The following is a 20,934-nucleotide window of genomic DNA, read 5'->3' on the forward strand; positions in this document are numbered from 1 at the left end:
AGGATGTTCAGCGAGTGTGTGGTGATGTACACAGTTTCTTCTCCTATGTTACACAGTACAACCTGTACCTTATCAACTCTTGAGCAATATGCATTTTTTTGTACCAGTGTGGATTTTCAGAGCAGTTTACCTGATGAGTTTATTGCTTACACCTATTCCCAAACCTCCAACTTATCACTATTTATTTGATTCATAATTTCATCAATGTGTTCCTCAAGACATATTACAGAGATAACAAATATTACCAAAGACATAATTCAACATCATCCTTAATCTAGAGTTCACAGGGAGATGGGGCCAGGCAAAGTAGAAATTCGGAAATTTGGGATGAAAAATAATGAAACACTTGTAGACCTCAAAGTCCAAGAAGAAATGGGGTTCTGAAAAATTATTGAGAAAGAAAATAACCTTTAAATTTTTAAAAATGAAAACTATTCTCTTCAAACGACTATTTCATAAACACACACACACACACACACACACACACACACACACTTTAAAAAATATGGGGGCACCATAAAATGTGTGTTGGGTATACCTCATGAGTTCTTAGGCTTGAATAGAATAAATTCAGCTAGGAGAAATGAAAATACATGAGATAGAACAGCACATCTCTTAAAAATATAACTCTCTCTAATGGAGCAATATTGAATTAAGTCAACTTTTAAAATAAATTCTTTAACAACTGTACCAAGAACCTGATGAGTCACTGTGGTTCTCAGCATCTGTGTGTGTTGTTCTAAGGATGAGTTCACTGAACACACCAGTGGACGTTACACAGATGGCTGGAGACCTGACACGAAGCCCTGGGGAGAAGTCCAGCTGGACATACAAGTCTGGGAGTCATCAGCCTGCAGACAGTGTAGACAGTCACCTTGGGATTTTAGAGAAAAGGGGAATACTGGAGACCGAGCCCTAGGAATCCTAATGTTTAGAAATCAGGAGATGACCACCAAAGATGATAAGATGATGATCCTCCTCCACTGGCAAAGGAAGAGGATCAAGAAAGATGGCGCCCTGGAAACCAATAGACAAAGGGTTTCAAGGAAGGGGCAGGAGGAGGGATCAACTATGTTAAATGCTGCTGGCAGGTCAGGGGAGAACAGAATTCTACAGGGTGGAGGGCGCTGTTGACCTTGCTAAGAGGAGTTCTGAGGTGTGATGAGCCCAAAGGCCCACCTGGAATGGACTGAGAGAGCAAGGGAGGAGAGACACAGAGGTGAGCAAGTATGGTTAACTCCTTCTGGAGTTTTTCTTTAAAGGGCAGCAGAAAAATCTGGTGATACAGGCCCTTCAGTCAAAGGAGTGTTTTTAAGGTGGGACAATTTATGTTTGGACACACTGATTGAATGGGCCAGGAGAGGGGCAATGGCTGAAGGGATGTGTTGGGGTAAATTGGGGTAGATGAGAAGAGATGGGACCCAGCGCCCTCCGACAGGAGCCCAGCTGCTCTTCTTTCAGCTCAGCTGCTGAATACTGCAGCTGGCAGGGCCTGGGATGGAGTCCTGCTAAAGGCCTGAAGGGCTCAGGGGCAGCCCTGGGCAACCCCGCGCCCATGAATCACCTTACCCATCCTCACTGGCCTACCCATAGCAGGGCTTCGGTTCCTTGCCCTGGATTCCAGTTCTGAGTTGAGGCTGGGCTGCCTCTCTAAACACTGCTCTCCCTTCAATCCCTTACTCCCTGCCCATGGTCACCTTTCTGAAGACCCCCACCCTAGCGGGGCCTGGCCTCTCCAGTTCTTACTGTCCGATTCATCATTCCCTTCAGATTGAAGCACCAACCTCCCCATCCCTCAAAGCTCGGATGACCCCTGTCAGCAGCCCAGTAGTTCTTACTGATTCCAGTCTCTCCTTCCACACGAGCCCTTGGGGCTAAGCTCCCAGCTTTCCTTGCAACAAGTGAACTTGAGTTAGGACAATATAGGCATTACCCTCAATGAACAATATAACTTTGTATGAGTGAAAACAACATTCCCTAACAAAGGAGCCCTTCTAAAACAACCAAGGCCGATGCATAGGTGCTGGGTGAGAGAGCCAACACATTCCTGATGGGCACTCCCAAGGCCGTCTGGAAAATGCAGGCTTTGTTTGGGTGTGGAAGTGGTGGGGAGCAAAGCGGCGGGGGGGGTGCTCTATGTCAGGAAATCAATGCAATAAATAGGAACCGATGCATACATAGAGTGTACAAAGCAAGGCCCTAGGACCCAAGTCAAGAGGGGCCCTGGAATGCATTTCAGTGCCATGGTTATTCCAGAAGTAACACAAAGAACCAGGGAGTGTGGGAGGGACCCAGGAGGTTAGTTAAAAGAGAGGGTTGAGTACTCTGAAGGCTGGATAGGACTTGGCAGTGGACAGAGCTCAGCAGGCCCAGAGGCGGAAGTACAACAGGGGCAGGTCAGACTGTGGGTCCAGGAATATCAGGTGGAGTTTTAACGGGGTTCTGTAGATAAGGCAGCCACAGAAGGCCCTGGGGCCGAAGTGTGACACAGGCAGAACCATGATCAAAGACACTCAATGTCACCAACATGGGAGCCTGGAGAGAGGGAGACCAGAGACCACAGCTGAGTCATGAACCACTTTGTGTGGACACCAGAATTGGGGGACTGATTGGAAGTGGCAGGGGGATCAGGGGAAAAGGCGCCCAAGATGATACTAAGGTTTCGAGTGTGAAGGTCTGGGTACATCATCTGAGATCTGGATGCCGAAGATTCTGTTGGTGGCTTGGTTAGCACACGCTGAAACCGAGGGGCCCGGGAGGCATCAGAAGCAAGAGTATACAGTTCAGGGGTGAGGCTCTATCTGGAGACCCAGATTTAGAGTTGCTGGCGCAGTGACAAGGTTTGAAGAGGAGACAGATGATGCTGACAAGGGAGAACACTCAGGGTCAAAAGAAATCAATTCGACTGACCAGGTACACGAGTCACCATTTCACCCAGACTGCTGACCGAGCTACCGCCCCTCTCCGCCTGTCCCAGTCTCCCCCACCTTTCCAGGCCTAGCCCCACCTTGTCCAGGGAGCTCCCTCTGGCTGTCCAGCCCCAGAGGTCCCCACCTGCTGGGAGCATTTCAACACTAGCAGTCCACACCTCAGCACCGGGCCTTTGCTGCCACCTGAACCAGTCTCCAAGCGCTTTGAGGGCAGAACCATGGTTTACCCCCTTGGCTTTTAGTATCTTTGGGCATTGAAGGCATTGAATAAATGGCTCCTCCTTGATGGATTGGTTAACTGATCGATAGCTGGGTTGGAGGTCAAGCCGAAAGGTAGGGAGACTGGTGAGTAGGTTGACTAGTGATAAAAAGACTCATGAGCATGGGGCTCACGGCATTACTCTTTGTGTCTGGCTTCTCGACTTTTGGCTACGAATTCGAGCTACGTGAATCAACAAGGATACATCTCAACAACACTGTTGAGTAAAAACAACAAGTTGCGGACGGATGTGAGACACACTGGAGTCGTCAGCGCTATCGACTGAATATCTCTGGCCCCCCCATGTGCACAGGAGTGCCCTCCTCCACTCTCACTGAGGCAGGTAAGGCCGAGGGGGGCTTGGCCTGGCCAAGCCATGGGAACAGAAACGTCTGGGTGAAAGCTGTAAGGGCCATTGCACAACGGACTATTTCTCATCTTCCTCTCTCAGTCTCCATCACCCTAGATCTCTTAGTGACTCCTAGGAACAGAAGCCCACCGCAGACCCTTGTCAAAGAGGTCCCACAGTGATAGCAACACTTGCTGTGTTAAGAAAAAGAAGAAGAAAAAGAAAGAAAAAAGAAAGAAACAAGTCTAAGACAAACCTGTGGTGGCCTCAGATGGGGCATGAAGGATATAGCCAGTTTCGGGGTGGGGGACACCTTTGGCAGTTTGAGGGGGACAAGGGGTCTTGTGGCTGGTTGAATAGGGGGTCACATCCTCGGCCCCAACCATGAAGTGCTGGATGTGTCCCCAGTTACATGGCAGCCTAGAACATGTTCCCCCAAATTTCCAAACATTCCTGGGGGCAGATAGTAGCCCCCAGAGAACCATGAATATAGAGCGGTCACCAGAAGCGGGGGGTGGGGGACGCAGTGGGGGCCTCGACGGGACAGCTGGGCTGCAGGAGAAGAGAACCAGACGGGTGACACTACGTGACCCCAAACTGCTCCAACTGGACGTGGCGAGCTGAGCGCGCGAGGAGGGCCTGCAGAACAGAGTCAGATCGTCCCTGAGGGAGACACACGAGGTGGCTCCAGCCGAGATAAAATGCTCTGACCCCCATTTGTCAGCATCATGAACCACGGCCCTTATGTGGGGGAACACAGGATCTCCTGCCAACCCACAAGGCATGTCGTTTCCCCTCTTACAGATGAGGAAACCGAGCTGGAGACACGAGGGCTTGTCTGAGCGGGAGAGAGGTGAGTAGGAGGGGCAGGGAGGATGGTCCTGGAAAGAGAGGGAGATTCTAGAACAGAGCAGGTGGGACTAAGTGACAACCTGGATGGGCAGTGGGGGAGGGGGCCCCAAGGCCCAGGCTGTAGCAAGGAAAGGGGACTCAGGCGTAGCCTCTCACGTTTCTGCTGAAGGCAGACCCTATGGCGGAGACTCCAGCAGGGAGCTGGAGCTGTGAAATAACTGGGACGGGGAGAAGCTCCTGCCAGCTCCGCTTCCTGGGCTCAGGCTTCCCAGGGAAACGAGAGCAGCAGGGAGCTGCCTCGGGGGGCCCCACCTCCTGTCTGGAGGCAGCTCTTCTCAGAGAAGAAGCCAACCTCTTCATGCACGCCAGCTATCCCTCAGCAGCCCCTCAGGGCCTCACGGATGGTTCTTGAAGCCAGAGGCGAGAAGGCAAATCATTGTGACCAGACCGCGGATGAAGGAAGTCTTGGGGGGCCTCTTCAGTGCCCAGTGGTATGAGACATAGAGACACCAGAGGGCGCTCTATTCAAATAGCAGGGACAAAACTGGTCTGTCCTCCGCTGGAAAGAGGCTTTAGTATTTTGGAAAAACGATAGGTCCAGTGTTTCCCAGTGGAGCTGCTACTGGAACTCTAGACAGGCTTTTTCTCCCCTGGAGGGTGGTAACCCTACCACTGCATTTTTTTTTTTTTTTTTGCCATCCTTGAGCCCCTCCATGTCACTGTGACAAACCAACTCCCCAAGTTTTGTTTCCAAACACCCCCTCTCCTGATAGTCCCTGCTCCTCAGTGACACCAGAAGATGCCTTCCGGTGGCCCTGGGGAGCTTGGCTGTCTCCGCTGTCCCAAACCAACAGAGGTATCCGGCACCTCCCTCTTTGACCTTGTGAGTTGGGCACTCGAAGGCACTGGAGGCTGGCAGGCCCCATGCTGGCTGGCGCTCGTGCTCATGAGGACTCTCCTCCTTGGGAGGCAGGTGTTCCCTCATGCTATCGTCCCTTGGGCCTGGGTGGGACGAGGGCTGCATTGATCACACTGGGGACACAGACACAGGACCCTGAGACAGACACCACACCCCAGGGGGCAAACACGTGGTCACATAGAACACAGCTTGCACAAAACTTCCACGAAGCAAGTCCGCAACAAGGCACCCTTCTGAAGCCCAGAGGGCCCCACAGTGTGAGTTGTGAGACATTTAGATCATTGGGTTTCCAAAGATAAGCACCAACGGTAAAAAAACAAAACAAAAACAAAACAAAACAAAAAAAACCCCAGCAATGATATTCCAAATATTTAGCAACCACTGAGACCTGGACCCCGACCAGTCAGAATGGAGACTGGTGCAGACAGCCAGAGTGAGCAGTGCCTTCATTATCAGCCCTGCGAGCAGCCTGTGGGCAGAGCCCGAGTCCCCTGTGGGACACCAGGCATGCCACGGTGGCTGCTTGCGCAGGACAGAGGTGACTTTTGGGGAACACGCACCAAGGTAAATGGCAGTCCGGGCAGGACTTAGGAGGCGCGCTATCAGCTCCAGTGCAGCGACTAGAAAGCTGGCCGACATCTGAAGAAAGAAGGGGCTGGAGAAAGACCCAGACTGCTCCAGTCCTCAGCACGCAGCCGGCTCCCATTCCCCGCCAGGGAGCCCGGTGTTCTGAAACAGAGGCGGCCTGCAAGTCCCACGAAGGTGGCCTCTGCTGGAAAGCGCCTGTGGGCACAGCCCGGCCCGGGGAGACGCTCACCGCCTCTCACCACAGATGGTACCACGTCTTCCTCCACAGGAAGCAGAACCAAACATTGCAAACCAAACATGATTCTTACCCTCCTTCGAAGATTTTGATCCTCGCTGGCTCCCCTCTTTTGGAGGCAGGAGCGTCCTCCTCCGGCTTCCCTCGCTTCTCTTCTTCCTTCTGCACTCTAGCTAGATCTTTCTGGCCTTCCGGGGAAACCAGCGAAGGGAGGTGAACCTGGCCCACCGCAGGAATGACAAAATCACTGCCGTTAACTGGGAGTATCGGAACAGTGCCGTTGATGGCCCTGAATGCTTACACTTCACTGTGTGTGCTCCCTCACTCTTCCCTCCACCCTGTGAAGATGTGCTAGAAGCTCCAGCTGGCAGAAAGAAGGAAATGGATCCCCAGAGAGCTGAACTCCCTTCTTCAAGGCCACCTGGTTAGCTGGTGTCAAAACCGGGACTCCCACCAGGACCTTCTCCTGGGAAGACCAGGCCTTCCCGCGGGAGCTGTGTTTGCTTTTCCTTTCACACTAGTCTAGAACCTTCTGGGGACAGGTCCTCAACTTGGTGTCCTCAGTCACACCCGCACCCAAAACAGGGCCTGCCTCAGAGAAGATGCATGAGGGATGGTGACTCCACCCCGGAGATTAGCTGCTCCAATTCTCTTTTACAGATCAGAAAATCAAGGTCACCCTACAAGTTAAGGGCATTGCAGGGAGCAGGGTGCAGGTCTCCTGAGGGCCCTGAGCAAGGCTTTGTGTGCTCACTGATGGGCATGCACCTGGCGGGGGGATGGGTTGTGCAGGCTCTGGCCGGTAGTCTAAGGGAACCCATTCGGCATGTACCTGGAGGGGGGGATGTGCAGGCTCTTGCCAGTAGTCTAAGAGAACCCATTCTCTTCACAGAGCTATGGGCCTCAGTGGTGAGAGCTGGCTCAGGAGGGAAACAGGTCCTCTAGACCCTCTGATGGCAGCACCCGGGTGGGCACACCCCTGAATAGGGAGCAGTGATGCTGAGCTGGGGGATGGGGCCAGCCGTGCCCAGAGTGAGACTCTCCTACTTCACGTCACTGTCAGTTAAGGTCATGTTTCGCCCGTGGGAGAAGGACCCACGTCTCCTGGTGCCCGGACAATCTAAACCACAGGCTCCTGGGTCAGCCGTGCCACCTGCCCCTATAAGGGTGGCTTGGCCTGAGCAGAAAGGGAGCTGGTTGGAAGTCAGGGGATCTGGGTGTTAGTACCACGTAGTCCACACTGCATGCTGAGCCACCCTCAGGCGGATTACTTCTCTTTCTGGGATTAGTTCACCTCTGAAGGGATTTAGATCATCTTGAAGATCCATGCCAGGGCCAACGTCTATGACTCAGTGACCCCCCCAAACAGTCTCTTCAGGATGGGAGATGAGGAATGGAAACAGGGCGAGGCTACGGACTGCTGCTTTGGCAGAAGGCAGCAGATTTTGGGCAGTGCCCATGGATTCTCAGAGCACGCTGTTTTCACTCCTATCTCAGCCTGCCATCTGGGCCATCTGTGGAATGACCAAGGGGCCTTCCACGGGCCGATGGATGACTTCTCACAACCAGCTGTGATGTCTGCGCAAAGCTGGAGGAGGCTGGTTTGGGTGACAATGTGCCATCCTATCAGGAAATACCATTAGAACTGAGAGGGGGACAAGGAATCCACGTTGGCTTTTAAAGACAGTAATATGATTGTCTTTAAATCGTAAACACGATTATTGAGTGCTGGTGTGCCAAGCACTATTCCACTTTGTATATTTTAACTCACTTATCTCCACAGCCCTACGAGCTGAGTATTTTTAATATCTCTAGGTTATAGATGAGGAAACCGAGGCACAGACAGAAGAGGTAACTGGCCCAAGGTCACACAGCTACTAAGTGAGGTAGTGGGATTCCAACAGGGGAAATGTGGCACTGGAGTCCTTGTTCTCCATCTGTTTGCAATATGTGGTTGTCAAAATGACCCCCAAGAAAAAAAAAAAAAGCAGGAGAAACTGGGGAATGGAATGTGGCTGCAAAGTGACTTTTATCTAAGCTGCGGGTTCTTCAGGGCTTAGATATGGAAAAAAATACCTGTGGCCCAACTGAAACCTGATAGGGTGGCCTAGACCTACCTGAAGATAGTTTGGAAGATCTTTAAAATGATAAGATAGCCCAAAGGGCCTTTACAGAGCAACAACAAAGGATGGAAGCTACAAGATGACAAACATCAGCTCAGTGAAGAACTTTCTTAAAGCACTGTCCAAAGATGGGTTGGGTTGTACCAAGAGGTGGTGAGCTCCCCATCACTGGAGCTAGGCAAGCAGAGGCCAGAGAGAGAGGTGTGTAATTGTAGAAAGGCATGAAGCAGTGGGTCATGCAGCTATATGAATGCACCATATGGGTGCACTTCTGGCAGGAAACACGCCAGTGAATCTAGCGTTTTATTCCAAGAAAAAAAATTGCAGGTTTCAGCTCATTTTATGAAAGCAGTGTTTTAAATAAAAGATGGCCAAACTCAGTTAAGCTAAATTAACTCTCCTTTTTCTTACATGGACTTTTAGTGTATAGTCACATTCAAACAGAGAGGCAGTCCAGATCATTGGAAAGGGCTTTGGAGTGAGGTCTAGTTTTGAATCCGGGCTCTGTCATTTACTGTGCGGCCCTATTCAGGTTACCTAACTTCTCTGTGAATTGGCCTTCTCATCCATAAAATGGTGATACAGTACCCAAACTTTCAAGGTGGTTGTGAGGCTGCAAGTAAAGTTCTACGCAACTTGGCCCACAGCAGGGGCACGAGAAGTTGTAAGTATGAATATAATTACAACAGAATCTTGGGTGTAGCTGTGGCCAGGAAGACACGCTGGAGAGAAATCAGTCATGATGTTTATGGCAAACATGGAAATCTCATCTAGGGATGTCTGTGAACTGACAAGGATATTCAGAGAATAAATCTTGGAAACAATCCTGTGAAGAATACCCAGCTGAGCTAAGGACAAATTCGGTGTACAGAATTCACTGGGTGATAAAAGAGGAGAAGATGAATATAGGAGGAGTTCCCGAACACAGGTTTGTTCATGTGTCTGTGATATGAATTTAGTTTAGTGGATTTAGGCCGGATTTGATCAAAGCCTCTGGTCTGAAGACACAGTGATGAACATTTTAAAATCTGCAGTCACTTTTACGGTTTTCTTTCCTCCAATAAGAGCAAGAAGAAAAATCGATTGTCCAGAGTCAGAGAGGTCTAAGTTCAAATTCTGGGTGTGCCAAATACCTGCCACGTGACCTTGACATCTCTCACCCTCTGAACCTCGGGTCCCTCATCTATAGATGGGAGATGGTCCTGCTGCCTCACAGGTAGAGACAAGCACTGACTGGATTCAGCACAGTGTCTGGCACACCGAGGCGACTCAATCTACAAGACCAACTGTTATTCCACAAACACCAAGTCGGCATACCTTCGCACAGCCTGGATGCTTAGGCTGGCCTTATCGGGGTATGGGGGTGTCGTGTATCTGAGGCAAAGGGGGAGCTATCAAATTTCAAACTCCCTGAACTTGTAGCGGTCAGTTCGCTCTATGGCTCCTGGAGCAGCCTCGGGTCAGAGGCACCGGAGGAGTACACGTGACATTAGTCAGGGCCTGGAGCTACCGCACAACACAGAAGGGTCAGGCTGTGAGTGATCTTGCCCCCTGGTGGTGACGAGGAGCACTGCAGCCACTCTCTGTTGGCTATGTCCTGCTCACGGAGAGAAAGCCGGGGTATTTCAGGAGTTGTTTGTGTCAAATTCTAGAAACTCGGGGAGTGAGAAGATTTTGAGTGGTACCAGAGAATGGAAATAGCAGGTGTGGAGAATAAGAAAAGCAGGAAAAGGCTAATAGGACCAGGGAGGAATATGTGGAGCAGCATAAAGTTTTGAAATTGCTGCAGGCCTTTCCATCAGCCAAGATTTTCAACTCAGTCTTTTGGAGAATTTTCCACCCCCTTGTCTTAGACTGTCTTTGATTTTACAATAGCAGCTATTGGGAAAGCAGGATGACTTTTAAAAGCTCACTTTATTGAAACGTATCTAGTATCTAGTCTGGTGATGTGAGGGACACACGGACAAAGAAACCCAATAAATACGTTTTCTTATAAGGTGGCCAGTCACAGCTGACAGTGGAGGGACATCTGCCCACACATCCGGCCCTAGTTATGCAAATAGAACTTGAGGGGACTGTGGCCTTAAAAGCTCTGCAGGGGGCTTTAAAACTCAAAGGGGAGAAGAAAAGCAAGGCTGACTTACCTCTGTCATGCGGGGCTTGCGGGAGCTGGATGGCACAAGCCTTCCTGTCTCAGGATGCGGAGCTGTGGCCATGGTGTATGTTTCTTTGCTCACCTTCTGCTTAGACCTCAGGAGGGACAAAGCAGCTTTAGTGGAAACCCCCGGAAGGTTGGGGTTGTACAAACTTATGCACCAACCAGCGTAAACAGAGGACCGCCTATCTGCATGCTGGATGTGATTTGGCTTAATGTAGTTTAAATAGCACCAACTGACATTAGTGGTCGTGTGGAGGCTGGGGAACTGCAGTACCTTCTTTGAGTCCGTACCTTCTTGCGACTTGGCTGGCCTGGGGGACGTTTCTGACAGAGGCAGCGAGCTGGAAGGTGCCAGTGGAGGGAGGTCAGGCTGTTCCTTGGAATCTTCTTTCTTCACACTCAGTGGGGGCAGCCCTCTTCGGTGAAGCTTCCCGGATGGCTGGGCATATTCCTTCAACGCCTCTGAGCCTGGGGCCGTCGCGTGGGGCAGTGAGGCATGAGGAAGGGGAGTCATTTCCTTTGGGTCGGATGGATCTGAGGAGAGGCTAGACACGGTTTCAAGCTCCCTCCTGCCCTGGCCCTGGCTGCCCAGGTGGGATTTCTCTGGCCTCCTGCCATCCTCCGTGCTGGCCAGCACCACACTGCACGGTTTTACCAGCTCGAGTGTTTCATCTGCCTTGGAAGCCTCCTCTTCCTTCACCCTTTTCTGCTGCTGGGTTTCCATGGTAAGTTCCAGGCTGCCAGCTGGCGAAAGGACGCGTTTGCTCCCCCCCACTGCTGAAGAACTCCCCTCCAGGCCCAAGACACTCTCTGATGACAGGGAAGTGCCTTTTCTTTCTGGGAACGTCACAGGGACCCTCAAGTACGGAGTCGGGAAGCTTCTGCTCTGCCCTTCACTTCCGCCTGCCGAGCCAGGCCTGGCCTCGTACACACCTGTCCCACACACAGTCGTCCCTTTGCACGGGGGCTCCTCGCACTTGGGAAGAGTCACGGTTGCTGAGCTGCCTTGGGACTGTGTGACCAGGAGCTGGGAGAGGGTGGTGTACATGGCGTTCCCGTAGGACGGCATGTTGGTCTGAATGCGGACGGGCACAACCAGGGACACCATGGTGTCTGGACAGGCAGGTAGGCTCGGTGGAGGGGCTGACGTGGGTGCTGAGCAGCTGGCTGGGGGGGCCCCGGGGGGCAGCTGGACATCACTGCCATACTCCGAGCTGGGGGAGAGGCCAGTGCTTCCTGTTGCCAGTGGGGCCAGGCTGGTTTTGATCTGGGGCAGATGGCTTTCCACATCCCCAGGGAGTGGAAGTGAGAACTGGGATTGCAGAGGCAGGAAAAATCCAGAAGAGAGTGCCGATGAGGCCGGGTAGGGCACGGGGAGATATGAAGGGGGCTGCCGGAAGGGGATGCTGCCTGGGTGAGGCAGGAGCTGGGGGAGGGGGAGCTGGCCAGGGTGCAGAACCGTAGGCTGAAGAGGAAGCGGCGGGGCCTGAAACAAGGAGGGAGGAAGAGGGGGCATGGAGTACGGTGAGGAGAGGAGGCTGGACATGGCCTGGGTGGAGAAGAATTCCGACGACTGTCCCGGCTCATGCTGCAAGAGGTGCTGGAAGGAGAAAAGGGAGACGGGCGGGGGCAGGTACGGCTTCTCATGCAGGGGGAGCTGGGCGATGGGGTGGTGAAACACCTGCAGGGCTTCCGTGTAGGGCGGAGTGGACCCCAGCGGGGGTCTGTCCTGCACCTGGCCCTTGCCTCCTGGGGGACCGCTGTGTGAGGTGGCTGCTGAGGAAATCTGGGGCAAGGAGCTTTTGGTGGAAGGCTTACTGCATGAGGGCTTTAGTTCCTCGCTCTCCGGTCTTCCCTTGGGGGCGGCCTCCGGCTCGGTGTCTGGAGGTCTGCTCAGAGAGGCCTGTCTCACCAAAAAGCATTTCCTTCTCTCTGGCGGGGCCGCCGGGGCTGCGGGGGCCGCGGGGGCTGCCGGGGCCGGCACAGAAGGGCCTGTCAAGGACAAGCTGCCGTAGTCGAATGATTTGCTGCGTGTCTCGGTCATGTGGGCCGAATGGGAAATGTTGGGGCTTTGCTCTGAGGCTGACCTCCGCATCTCTCGGGCGTGCGGGTGGTGGCTGGGGACAGTCAGCATGTGGGTGCCCAACGGTTTGGGGCGTGTGTCAGATGAGAGCCCAGGGGCCTCGGCTTTTCCGTGGTCATCCCTCTCGAAGGAGGCGGAGCGGCTGGACCCGCTCAGGGAGACGCTGCTCTCCTGGCTGGGACTGCGAGACAGGGGTGCGGAGGACTCAAAGCTGGACTCCCCCGACGACTGGGCCATCTCTGCCAGGCGCAGCCTCTTCTTCTTGGGCGGCAGCTTCTCGGCTGGGAGCTGGGCAAGCGTCTGGCTGCGCTGGGGCCACTGGAATTCCTCTGTCTTCTCGGGTTCTTTAGGGGGCGGCTCAGGCTCCGTGTCTGGTCGGTCGGGCTCCTCGGTCACCAGGATCTCAGGGACCTGAATGTTGGGCTGGCGGACCAGCCTGGGCTGCAGGGAGTGGGCTGAGCGTCCGTGCGGGGCGGGTGGAGGGGAGGAGAACGGGGCTGGGGGCTTGTCTTCCCCTTCCAAGCCACTGGGCTGCTCCAGAGAGTCGGACTTCTCGAAGGAGCTGGTGTGCTGGATGACAGAAATTTCTTTGGATATGGTTCTCCTCTCCTTCCCTGACTCTAGGCCAGACCCTGGCTTGGGAGTCCTTGGCTGGAAGCCCGTGGGCCCCTCCAGGGAGGGCACTGACTTACTCGGCTCTGCTGGTGACTTGGTGGACTCCAGGGGAATGTTCCGAGCAGCATCAGACGGTCCGGGGCTACCAAACTGACTTTTCGTCGACTCAAAGGCAGGTGGCTCCTCCTCATCCCCAAGGCTCTTCTCTTTCCTCCTCTTCCTCAGCGGAGTGAGCTCCAAGGTGGTCCCCAGTTTGTAATGCATCATCTGGGACCAGGGCTCATGCTCAGCCTGACTCTTTTCCGCTTCCGGGGACGCGTGAGCACCTGCAGAGATGGGCTTTGAGATCTGAAGCTCCGAGCAGTAGTACTTTCTGTGGGCTTCATAGTTGTCCCTTTTCTTGTACCGAGCACCACATATGTTACATTCATAGATCACCCCTTTCGTTTTCAAACCCTTCTTGGTCTTTTTGGTGAGTTCGCTTTCCTTGGCTTCAGGCTCGTCGGCGGGTTTGGAGGCTGGGTCTTTGCTACTGGGCCCCGCCTCCTCCGCACTATACTCCCCTCCCAAAGGTAGTTCGATGGCCGGCTGGCGCTTGAGCATCCGGGGGTGGGAGGTAAACACATGACTGCTGCGGCTCAGGGCTTCCGAGTCGGTGATGTGGTCGTCGAAGGAGTAGCTACCTCGGAAGGTGTGATGGGGGGTACTGAGAGTGCAGGTGGCAGAAGGCATTGAGTGGCTTCTCAGCAGAGGCACAGGGGGGGTGGTGCTGGGCGGGTGCTGGAGGCTCAGCAGTGATTGTTCTGGCTTCATGGTTTTCTCGCCATGGGCCGACAGGGGCTCCCGGTAGAGGCTGGATTTGGGTGACTCCATGCTGCTGCGCCTGGAGAGCGAGCTCCTCCTCGGCTTCACACTGTCGATCTCGCTGGTGTCCACCACGGCCTCGTTGATGGTGATGAGCTTGGTGATGTGCTCGATGACCTGTGTCCGGGGCACAGACAAAGGCACCAGGCTGGGCTTGTCTTCGGTGGACAGGGGCAGGAGGGGCTGGGTGGAGGTGGCCGTCAGCATGGTGGTCCGCTGCCCGATCCGCCCACACTTGCCCAAGATGATCTCGGCATAGGACCTGGCGTTGGTGTTGGGGGGGCTGACCTGCTGCTCGGCGCTCTCAGAGCGGGAGAAATACCCCGATTCTGTACTTCCTTTGCTGCCCGGGCTCAGAAACGCCTGCTCATCCATCACCTTCTTCCTCTCACTCAAGCGGAGGGCCAGCTTCTGCTTTATCGTGTGGGTGTCTTCGGGTTTCTGGCTCAGGGGGTGTTCCGACAAGGGCTCCGTGAACGGAGCGGGGTCCTCGAGTGATGGGGCTGAGCTGGACTGGGACAAGGAACAGCGCTCGTGGCTGGAACCCTGGCTCCCGGAGCTGTACAAACCGCTGGACAGGAGGGGGTGCTTGGGCCTGGGGGAGAGCTCCGTGGGGTGGGCGGACGCACTGCCTGTTTCCTCTTCCGAATCCGTGCTTTCCCCCTCGGTGGGCTCCTCGAACTCCTCCCCTGGGATCCTCTCCATCTCCAGCCCCGGGGGGTACATCTCGCCGCCCACTCCTGAGGCCAGGCCGGCTTTGATGCGGTGAGCATGGGACTTCCTGTGCTTGTACAGGTTACTCTTGGTCTTGAACGAGAAGCCACAGGGGCCGCAGGGGTAGGGCCTCTCGCCGGTGTGCGAGCGGATATGTTTCTGGAGCACGCTGGGCTTGGCGCAGGGCCGGCTGCAGTACTGACATATGTACTTGCCTGGCTTCTGCGGTTTCCTCTCCTTCTTGTGTGCCTCTTCTGGGGGTTTCAAGGACACCTGCGAGGGACGGGGCACAAAGACTTTGGGAAGGCCAGGCAGGTCCTCAGGGGGGATGATGGAAGCGTGCGAAGAGAGGAGCTGGCTCGGCGGATGGAGCCCAGGGGTCACGAAGGAGCTTGAGGGTCCAGGTCTCATGGGGTCGACCAGCTGCCACGTGGACCCTTCCAGGAGATGCTCCGGTTTGCCAGGCGACATGAATGCTGGTGTCAGAGGGTGCTGCGGAAGCTGCGAGATGGGGATGGAGGTGTCAATGGAGGACCTCTTGGGGGGCTTCTGCTGCTGGCCTGTTTTCTCCTGAGAGCCCTCCCTAAGAACCGACGGGGGGCCTGGGAAGGGCTGCGGGGCTAGGAGCTCTTGGAGGGGGCCCTCTTGGGGGGCAGCCGCACTGCTGCCTGCGTATGGGGTGCTGGACGAAACACTGGCCTGCACGGCCTCTCCTTTGGTCAGCCGCTTCCGGGGACTTCCCTCAGCCTTCTTGGTGCCCTTGACACTTTGTTCAGGATCCATGACCCCCACAGAGACTTCAGATGCTATTCAGGGAGGGTTGGGGCAGGCTGCATTTATGAATAATCCAAGTGTCCCAAGGAGGCGTCTGGCTTTGGCCACATTGGTCAAGAGCTGCTGAAGCCAAACCCAAGATGGGCTTTGGGAGTTTTTTTTTTTGCAAGTGTCACTGGCTGCGAGCGGACTCAGAGCAGGTCATCAGGGCCCAAACTATTCACATAGGTGAGGCATGGCCCTCTACTTTGAAGACAGAAAACGCGCCGGCACTTTCTGCCTAAATGTCTGTCGTGGAAACGTCATGAAGGATGTCAATGTCGCCATCATACTGTTTCAGTTGGCAGTGGCCAGTGGCCACCCACAAGTCCCCTGTGTGCTATGCGAATGGTCGGAGGCTAGAGACATCTGCAGGCACGGCCCACTCATCCCTGGTCCCGGCGCTGGGGAAGCCACGCTGGCTGCCTCGGGCAGCTCCGTCCGGCCCCTTCTCCCCTGGGGTCCCGTGTTGGAGATCGGCGGCCACAGAGGGGAAGTCACGCTCTTCTAGTGATGAAAGCACACACACAGAAATACACACGTACACACAAGAGAAGAGAGAGTTACTGCAACGTGTCCACGACCCGTGCAGCTCAGGCTCTGCGAGACATGGTGATATCCCTAGAAGATTAACAGGGGAGACGTGACCGGAAGTCACAGCCCCTGCCTCCATGCACCTGAGCACAGCCCAAACCTCCCTCACCCGCATTCACAGTGGTGTTGGGTGACCCGAATGCCACCTGTGGTTCTGAGGACTGTGGCTATGTGGGGTGGTAGGAGCAGGAGGTTGGGGGGCAGGCCGCTGGGAACTACAGGGCAGTTGGGGATGGGAGGTCTCAGCTCTGCTCTGTGGCAGGTTCAGCCCCCAAAGCCTCCATTGCCCAATTTATACAACGGGATAACTTTAAGTCCTGCCTCAATTGTGCCTCGGGGCTGTAGTGGAGATCAACATGATAATGGATATGGATGCCTCTGGACAAATGTGGGCTGGTCCTACAGCTGGTGTAGGAGGAGGTGCTGGGGCATTATTGAGGGATGAGCTTTCCAAGGGATAGATTATTCTCAGGTTAGTATTATTCCTTCTCTGGCCCTGGGCTCTGAAGGTATCCATGAGGGGTACCATTCATGGTTTTATCGCCCTTGCTAACCCAAGCCCATGTTTCACGGAAAAGCTAAAACCCACCGCCCCAGCCTGGTGCAAATTCACAGTCTAACCATGGCGACTCTGCCAAACCACAGCTGGGAGGATCATTCTGGCGGGTTCCTCCAGCTTTTCCTGGCAACCAAAAAGGAGAGGGACATGGGGTCCATCACCAGGCCCTTATAGCCAGAGAGGAAGACATATCTAAGTTCTTTGCAGGAAGCAAAGTCTTGCTTGCAAAGAACTTATTCATGTGGTACTTCAGACAGGGGCAGTGAATGGCACACGAGGTCACCTACATCTTCAAATGACAGCTCTCCAGCAAAGGCAGTGACTGACTTCTGTCAACAGAAGGTCATGACTCAGCAAAGGCTATTCTTTGAGCAAGTCAAAGGCCTCCTCTAACTCAGGCAGAGAAGGCAGCCTCACAAAGCAGGCTGAGTGTGCAGAAGGCCGAGGAATCTCATTTCTCATATTACTGTCAGTAGGGTGGCCACATAAGATAACATCATCCAAACTGGGGCACTTTTGAGGGTGAAAGAGGCACGACTAATAATTATGGAGGAGCAACAGGACAAAATCAGGGCTGTCCCAGGCAAGCTGGAATGAACGGTCTCCTTCTAACCCATATTTACCTGTGACCCCAAGCAGGCCCACGTGCTGTGTCTGGGTGTCTGGTACAAATTTTTCAGCTCTGCTCTGGGGACTGAAATTACACCAGGGCCTCCTAATGGAGTCTCAGAGATTGGATGTCTAGTCTAATCCCCTCACTCGACAGATGAGGCTGAGGCTAGAGGGATAATGTGATTTTCCCTAAAACTTGCACAGGGATGGTGGTGGGGTCAGACCACCCTGTGCCTCCTGACCCCTGGTCAGGGCTCGTCCGCTGCCTCAGTGAATAAATGTCCTCTATGACTTCGGTGGCTCAGGGAGCACCAGTGCACGGCTCCATGTGTCATGAAAGCACTGGCTTGCCCCCAGGGGGCATGGCGGTGGCTATATCCCTGGAGAGCATCTGCAGGTGTCTAGAAGCTTAACAGCCAAGGAGGCCTTTCAACTTATGTTCTAAACTTGCTGCGGCTGCTGGACAGGAGAAATGGGGGGGCACGGCTAAGGCTGAGGAGATCATGGTGGTGGCATTACCCCAGGCCCAGCTTATCTAAGCTAAGGTAGGACAAGCCAGAGGTCACGTGCTTTGCGGAGAGAAAACTGTTCTCTGGACCTCCCCGTGGGGGCCCCCCGGTGCTGTGTATGGATAGTAAAGGGTTTACAATACTTACTATTTCTATTGACCCTTTCATGCAAGGATCTCAAAGCACCCCCAAAATACGAGCTAGTGGTAAGCTTTGCTTCTTCCAATGGATGCATGGGACCCTGTGGCATGACTGAGTCTGAGTGGGGGTCAGTTGGCCAAGGAGGACCCTACATGGTCGAGTCCTGTGGTTTTCCCTTCTTCACCCAGCCACAGGCTCTCCAGGGGCAGGTGGGGAAGCACCCAAGGGCTGTGGTTTAGAGCAGTTCACATGCCAGGTAGGAGGGGTGGGGTGGATGAGGAAGACCGTCAGGTAACTGTTGTGTCATCAGGTGACTCACTGGGCCAGCACCACGTGCCGAGGGTCCGCTTCCAGCCTCCACCTGTGGGTGGGGCCTGGTGCTCTGACAGGGAGGGCCCTCCTGCCTCAACCCCCCGAGGAAGGAACAACCAGGACACATCCACACTGTGGGGTCAGTGAGGCCTGTGAGCCGGAAGGCCTGCTCCTTCATTCTGCAGGGAAGGCACCTGAGCCACGGTGGGCCATGACTAGCCCAGGGCCACACTCGTCCTCAGGCTCCTGGGACAGTCTCTCTGCTGCCCTGTTTACACCTCATGATGGGTCTGAGGTTCTTAATACAAGAAGCTGGGGGTGGAACTGGGGGTGCAGACATGGGGCAAACCTATGAGAACTCAGAAGCCCTCTTAGCCTTGGAGAGGATTGCAATTCAGACCGGCATTAATGCTTTCTTACATTTTAGCTCCTTTAGAAGGATGATTTCTAATCACTGTGACCAAGTGACACCAAGAAAATGGGTTCTTTTCTACCTTCTCTGCTTCTGAGGGTATGTGTAAAATGTTAATATAAACTTGAAGTAACAGAGGAAAAAACTGCTTCTCCAGAATTGGTAAGGGCGCCTGTAAAAGTCACCAGTGACATGAGGTCAGAGATAGAGGGTTTCCCTGACAGAGCCCAGGAGCCGGGCCAACGGGGGCCTGAGCCTCAGGCCAGAGGGAGGATGGACATCATCTGCTGATGGTGGCAGAAGGGCCCTGGGGTCCATGTTGTCTGACACCCAGGCCACAGCCCTCAGAGAACTCTGGCTTAGAAATCAGCTTAGAACCGCAAGGAGAAACAGCTTCACGAGCCATATATCAGACCACTCAGCTTCTACTTCTGGAAGCTTCATAGGTCTAACTGTCAGGATAGCCCAACAGGGAAGAGGGTAGGGTGCTGGGGCTGGAGATCCACAAAGCTTTAGGGTATCCTCTGCGTACTCGTGTGAGTGTAACCACAGGATCAATTCCTAGAAGGGCAACTACTTGGCTAAAGGGAATGTACCTTGAAGCTTTTGATGGGTCCTGACAAATAGCTCTCCCAAAAGCACAAATTCACACACCCACCAGTTGTGTGTGAGGACTGTTTCTCCAAACTCCTTCCTACCTACAATATAACCAATCTCTTTAATATTTACTAATAGAAGAGGCAAAATGACTGTATTAGTTTCCTCCTGCTACTGCCACAGTCACAGACAGAGGCTTAATAGCACAACTTATCATTGTACAGTTCTAGAGGTCAGAAGCCTGAAATGGGTCTCACGAGGGCTAAAATCGAGGTAGGGTTAGGTTCCCAACCTTCTTTCTGGAGACTCTAGGGCAGAATCTATTTTCTTATCTTTTCCCACTTCTAGAGGCTGCCTGGTACCTTGGCACATGGCCCCTTCGGTCTTCAAAACCAGCCAGCGATGGCCAGCCACATCCTTCTCACATTGAATCACAAACCCTGACTGTTCTGCCTCCCTTTCTCACTTGGAAGGACTCTTGTAACGACATTGGGCCCACCTGAATAATCTAGAATCTTCTCCTACCTCCAGATTCTTAATCATATATGCAAAATTCATTTTGCCACGAGAGGTAACATATTCACAGGTTCCAGGGATTAAGATGTGTGACATCTTTGGGGATCATTATTCTGCCTACCACAGTGATACCTTATTTTTCTTAAATCAGTGTTTCTTGATCTCTAGTGAGGCTTAGAACTCTGTACAAACTTATTAGCCCATTATTTCATTCAGGGAGTTATTTTTCATATACTTTTTGTTTCTAGTAAACTATATTTTTCTTACTGTTTCACGTAAACTCTTGATATTGGGCATATTAATCCTTTTTATATGAACTGCAAATATTTCTATTTATCAGTAGTCTTTAATTTTTCTGAACAAAAAAATTTTGTTTTTACATGGCCAAATACATCAATCTTTCCCTTTTGGACTTTTAGATTTCATGTCCAAGATTATTTTCTAGAATGTCACCCAATTTCTTCTAGTTCCTTTATGGATTAATTTTTTTCCTCCCTCCCTCTGCTCCTCCACCACTTTGTTCCTCCATTCTTCCCTCCCTCCATCCTTCCCTCTCCTGCTTCTTTCCTTTCCACTGGATCTTGGCTCCATTTGACATTTATTTTTTGTGTAAGGAATGAAGTAAGGATAAAGCTTAGTTTTTTCCCATACAGATACCCAGTTTTCCTAACATTATTGAAGCGTCCACCCCTACTCTCCTGAAATGCCCTGGGACATTTTCTGAAAGCACAGGTTCTAGCCCCATTCCAGATCCTCCAAAAAAGAATCTCTGGGGAAAAGGCCCCAGAACCCCTATTTTTACAAATTTCTCCATGTAAATCTAACATATACGTTTCTTTTCTATAGCCTGGTATTTGGGAAAACTGATGCCTCTAGGTTCTCCTTGCCTCTAGGTTCCCAACATTCCCCACCCCACCCCACCCCACCATTCATTGTTGAAATCTCTTCAATTGTCAACCTCACCCAGCCTCTCCCTCTGTCAAGAACGCTCAATAGCTCCCCACTGCAGGGAGATTCAACCAGTGGCATTTCACCTCCCACAAGAGGCCCCACCTAGCCTTCCCAGCCTCCTCTCTCCACCCTGCACTTTCACTGTGCATCGCCCCCTAACTGGTATGTTAGCATGTTCTTGACCTCTCTGTGTTTACATACTGCTGTTGCCAAGGGAACAAGCAGCGAA

The 20,934-nt window shown here is 53.1% G+C and overlaps 1 protein-coding gene across 8 annotated transcripts in view; it reads right to left on the reverse strand.

Annotated features, from left to right (window-relative positions):
* HIVEP3 (HIVEP zinc finger 3) overlaps positions 1–20,934 on the reverse strand; it is a 480,349-nt gene that overhangs the window by 46,059 nt on the left and 413,356 nt on the right. For 7 of the 8 annotated variants that reach the window (XM_027607320.2, XM_027607348.2, XM_027607357.2 and 4 more), the window contains 2 exons: positions 10,400–16,009; positions 6,206–6,351 (listed from right to left, as the gene is read on the reverse strand). In XM_027607320.2, coding sequence (XP_027463121.1) covers positions 6,206–6,351; positions 10,400–15,472 — 5,219 coding nt within the window. In that variant the 5' untranslated portion in view covers positions 15,473–16,009. The remainder of the gene's footprint in view (positions 1–6,205; positions 6,352–10,399; positions 16,010–20,934) is intronic. The other variant, XM_027607377.2, reaches the window with a different exon arrangement.

The sequence above is a fragment of the Zalophus californianus genome, chromosome 4 (assembly GCF_009762305.2).
Source record: "Zalophus californianus isolate mZalCal1 chromosome 4, mZalCal1.pri.v2, whole genome shotgun sequence".
NCBI classification, from domain to species: domain Eukaryota; kingdom Metazoa; phylum Chordata; class Mammalia; order Carnivora; family Otariidae; genus Zalophus; species Zalophus californianus.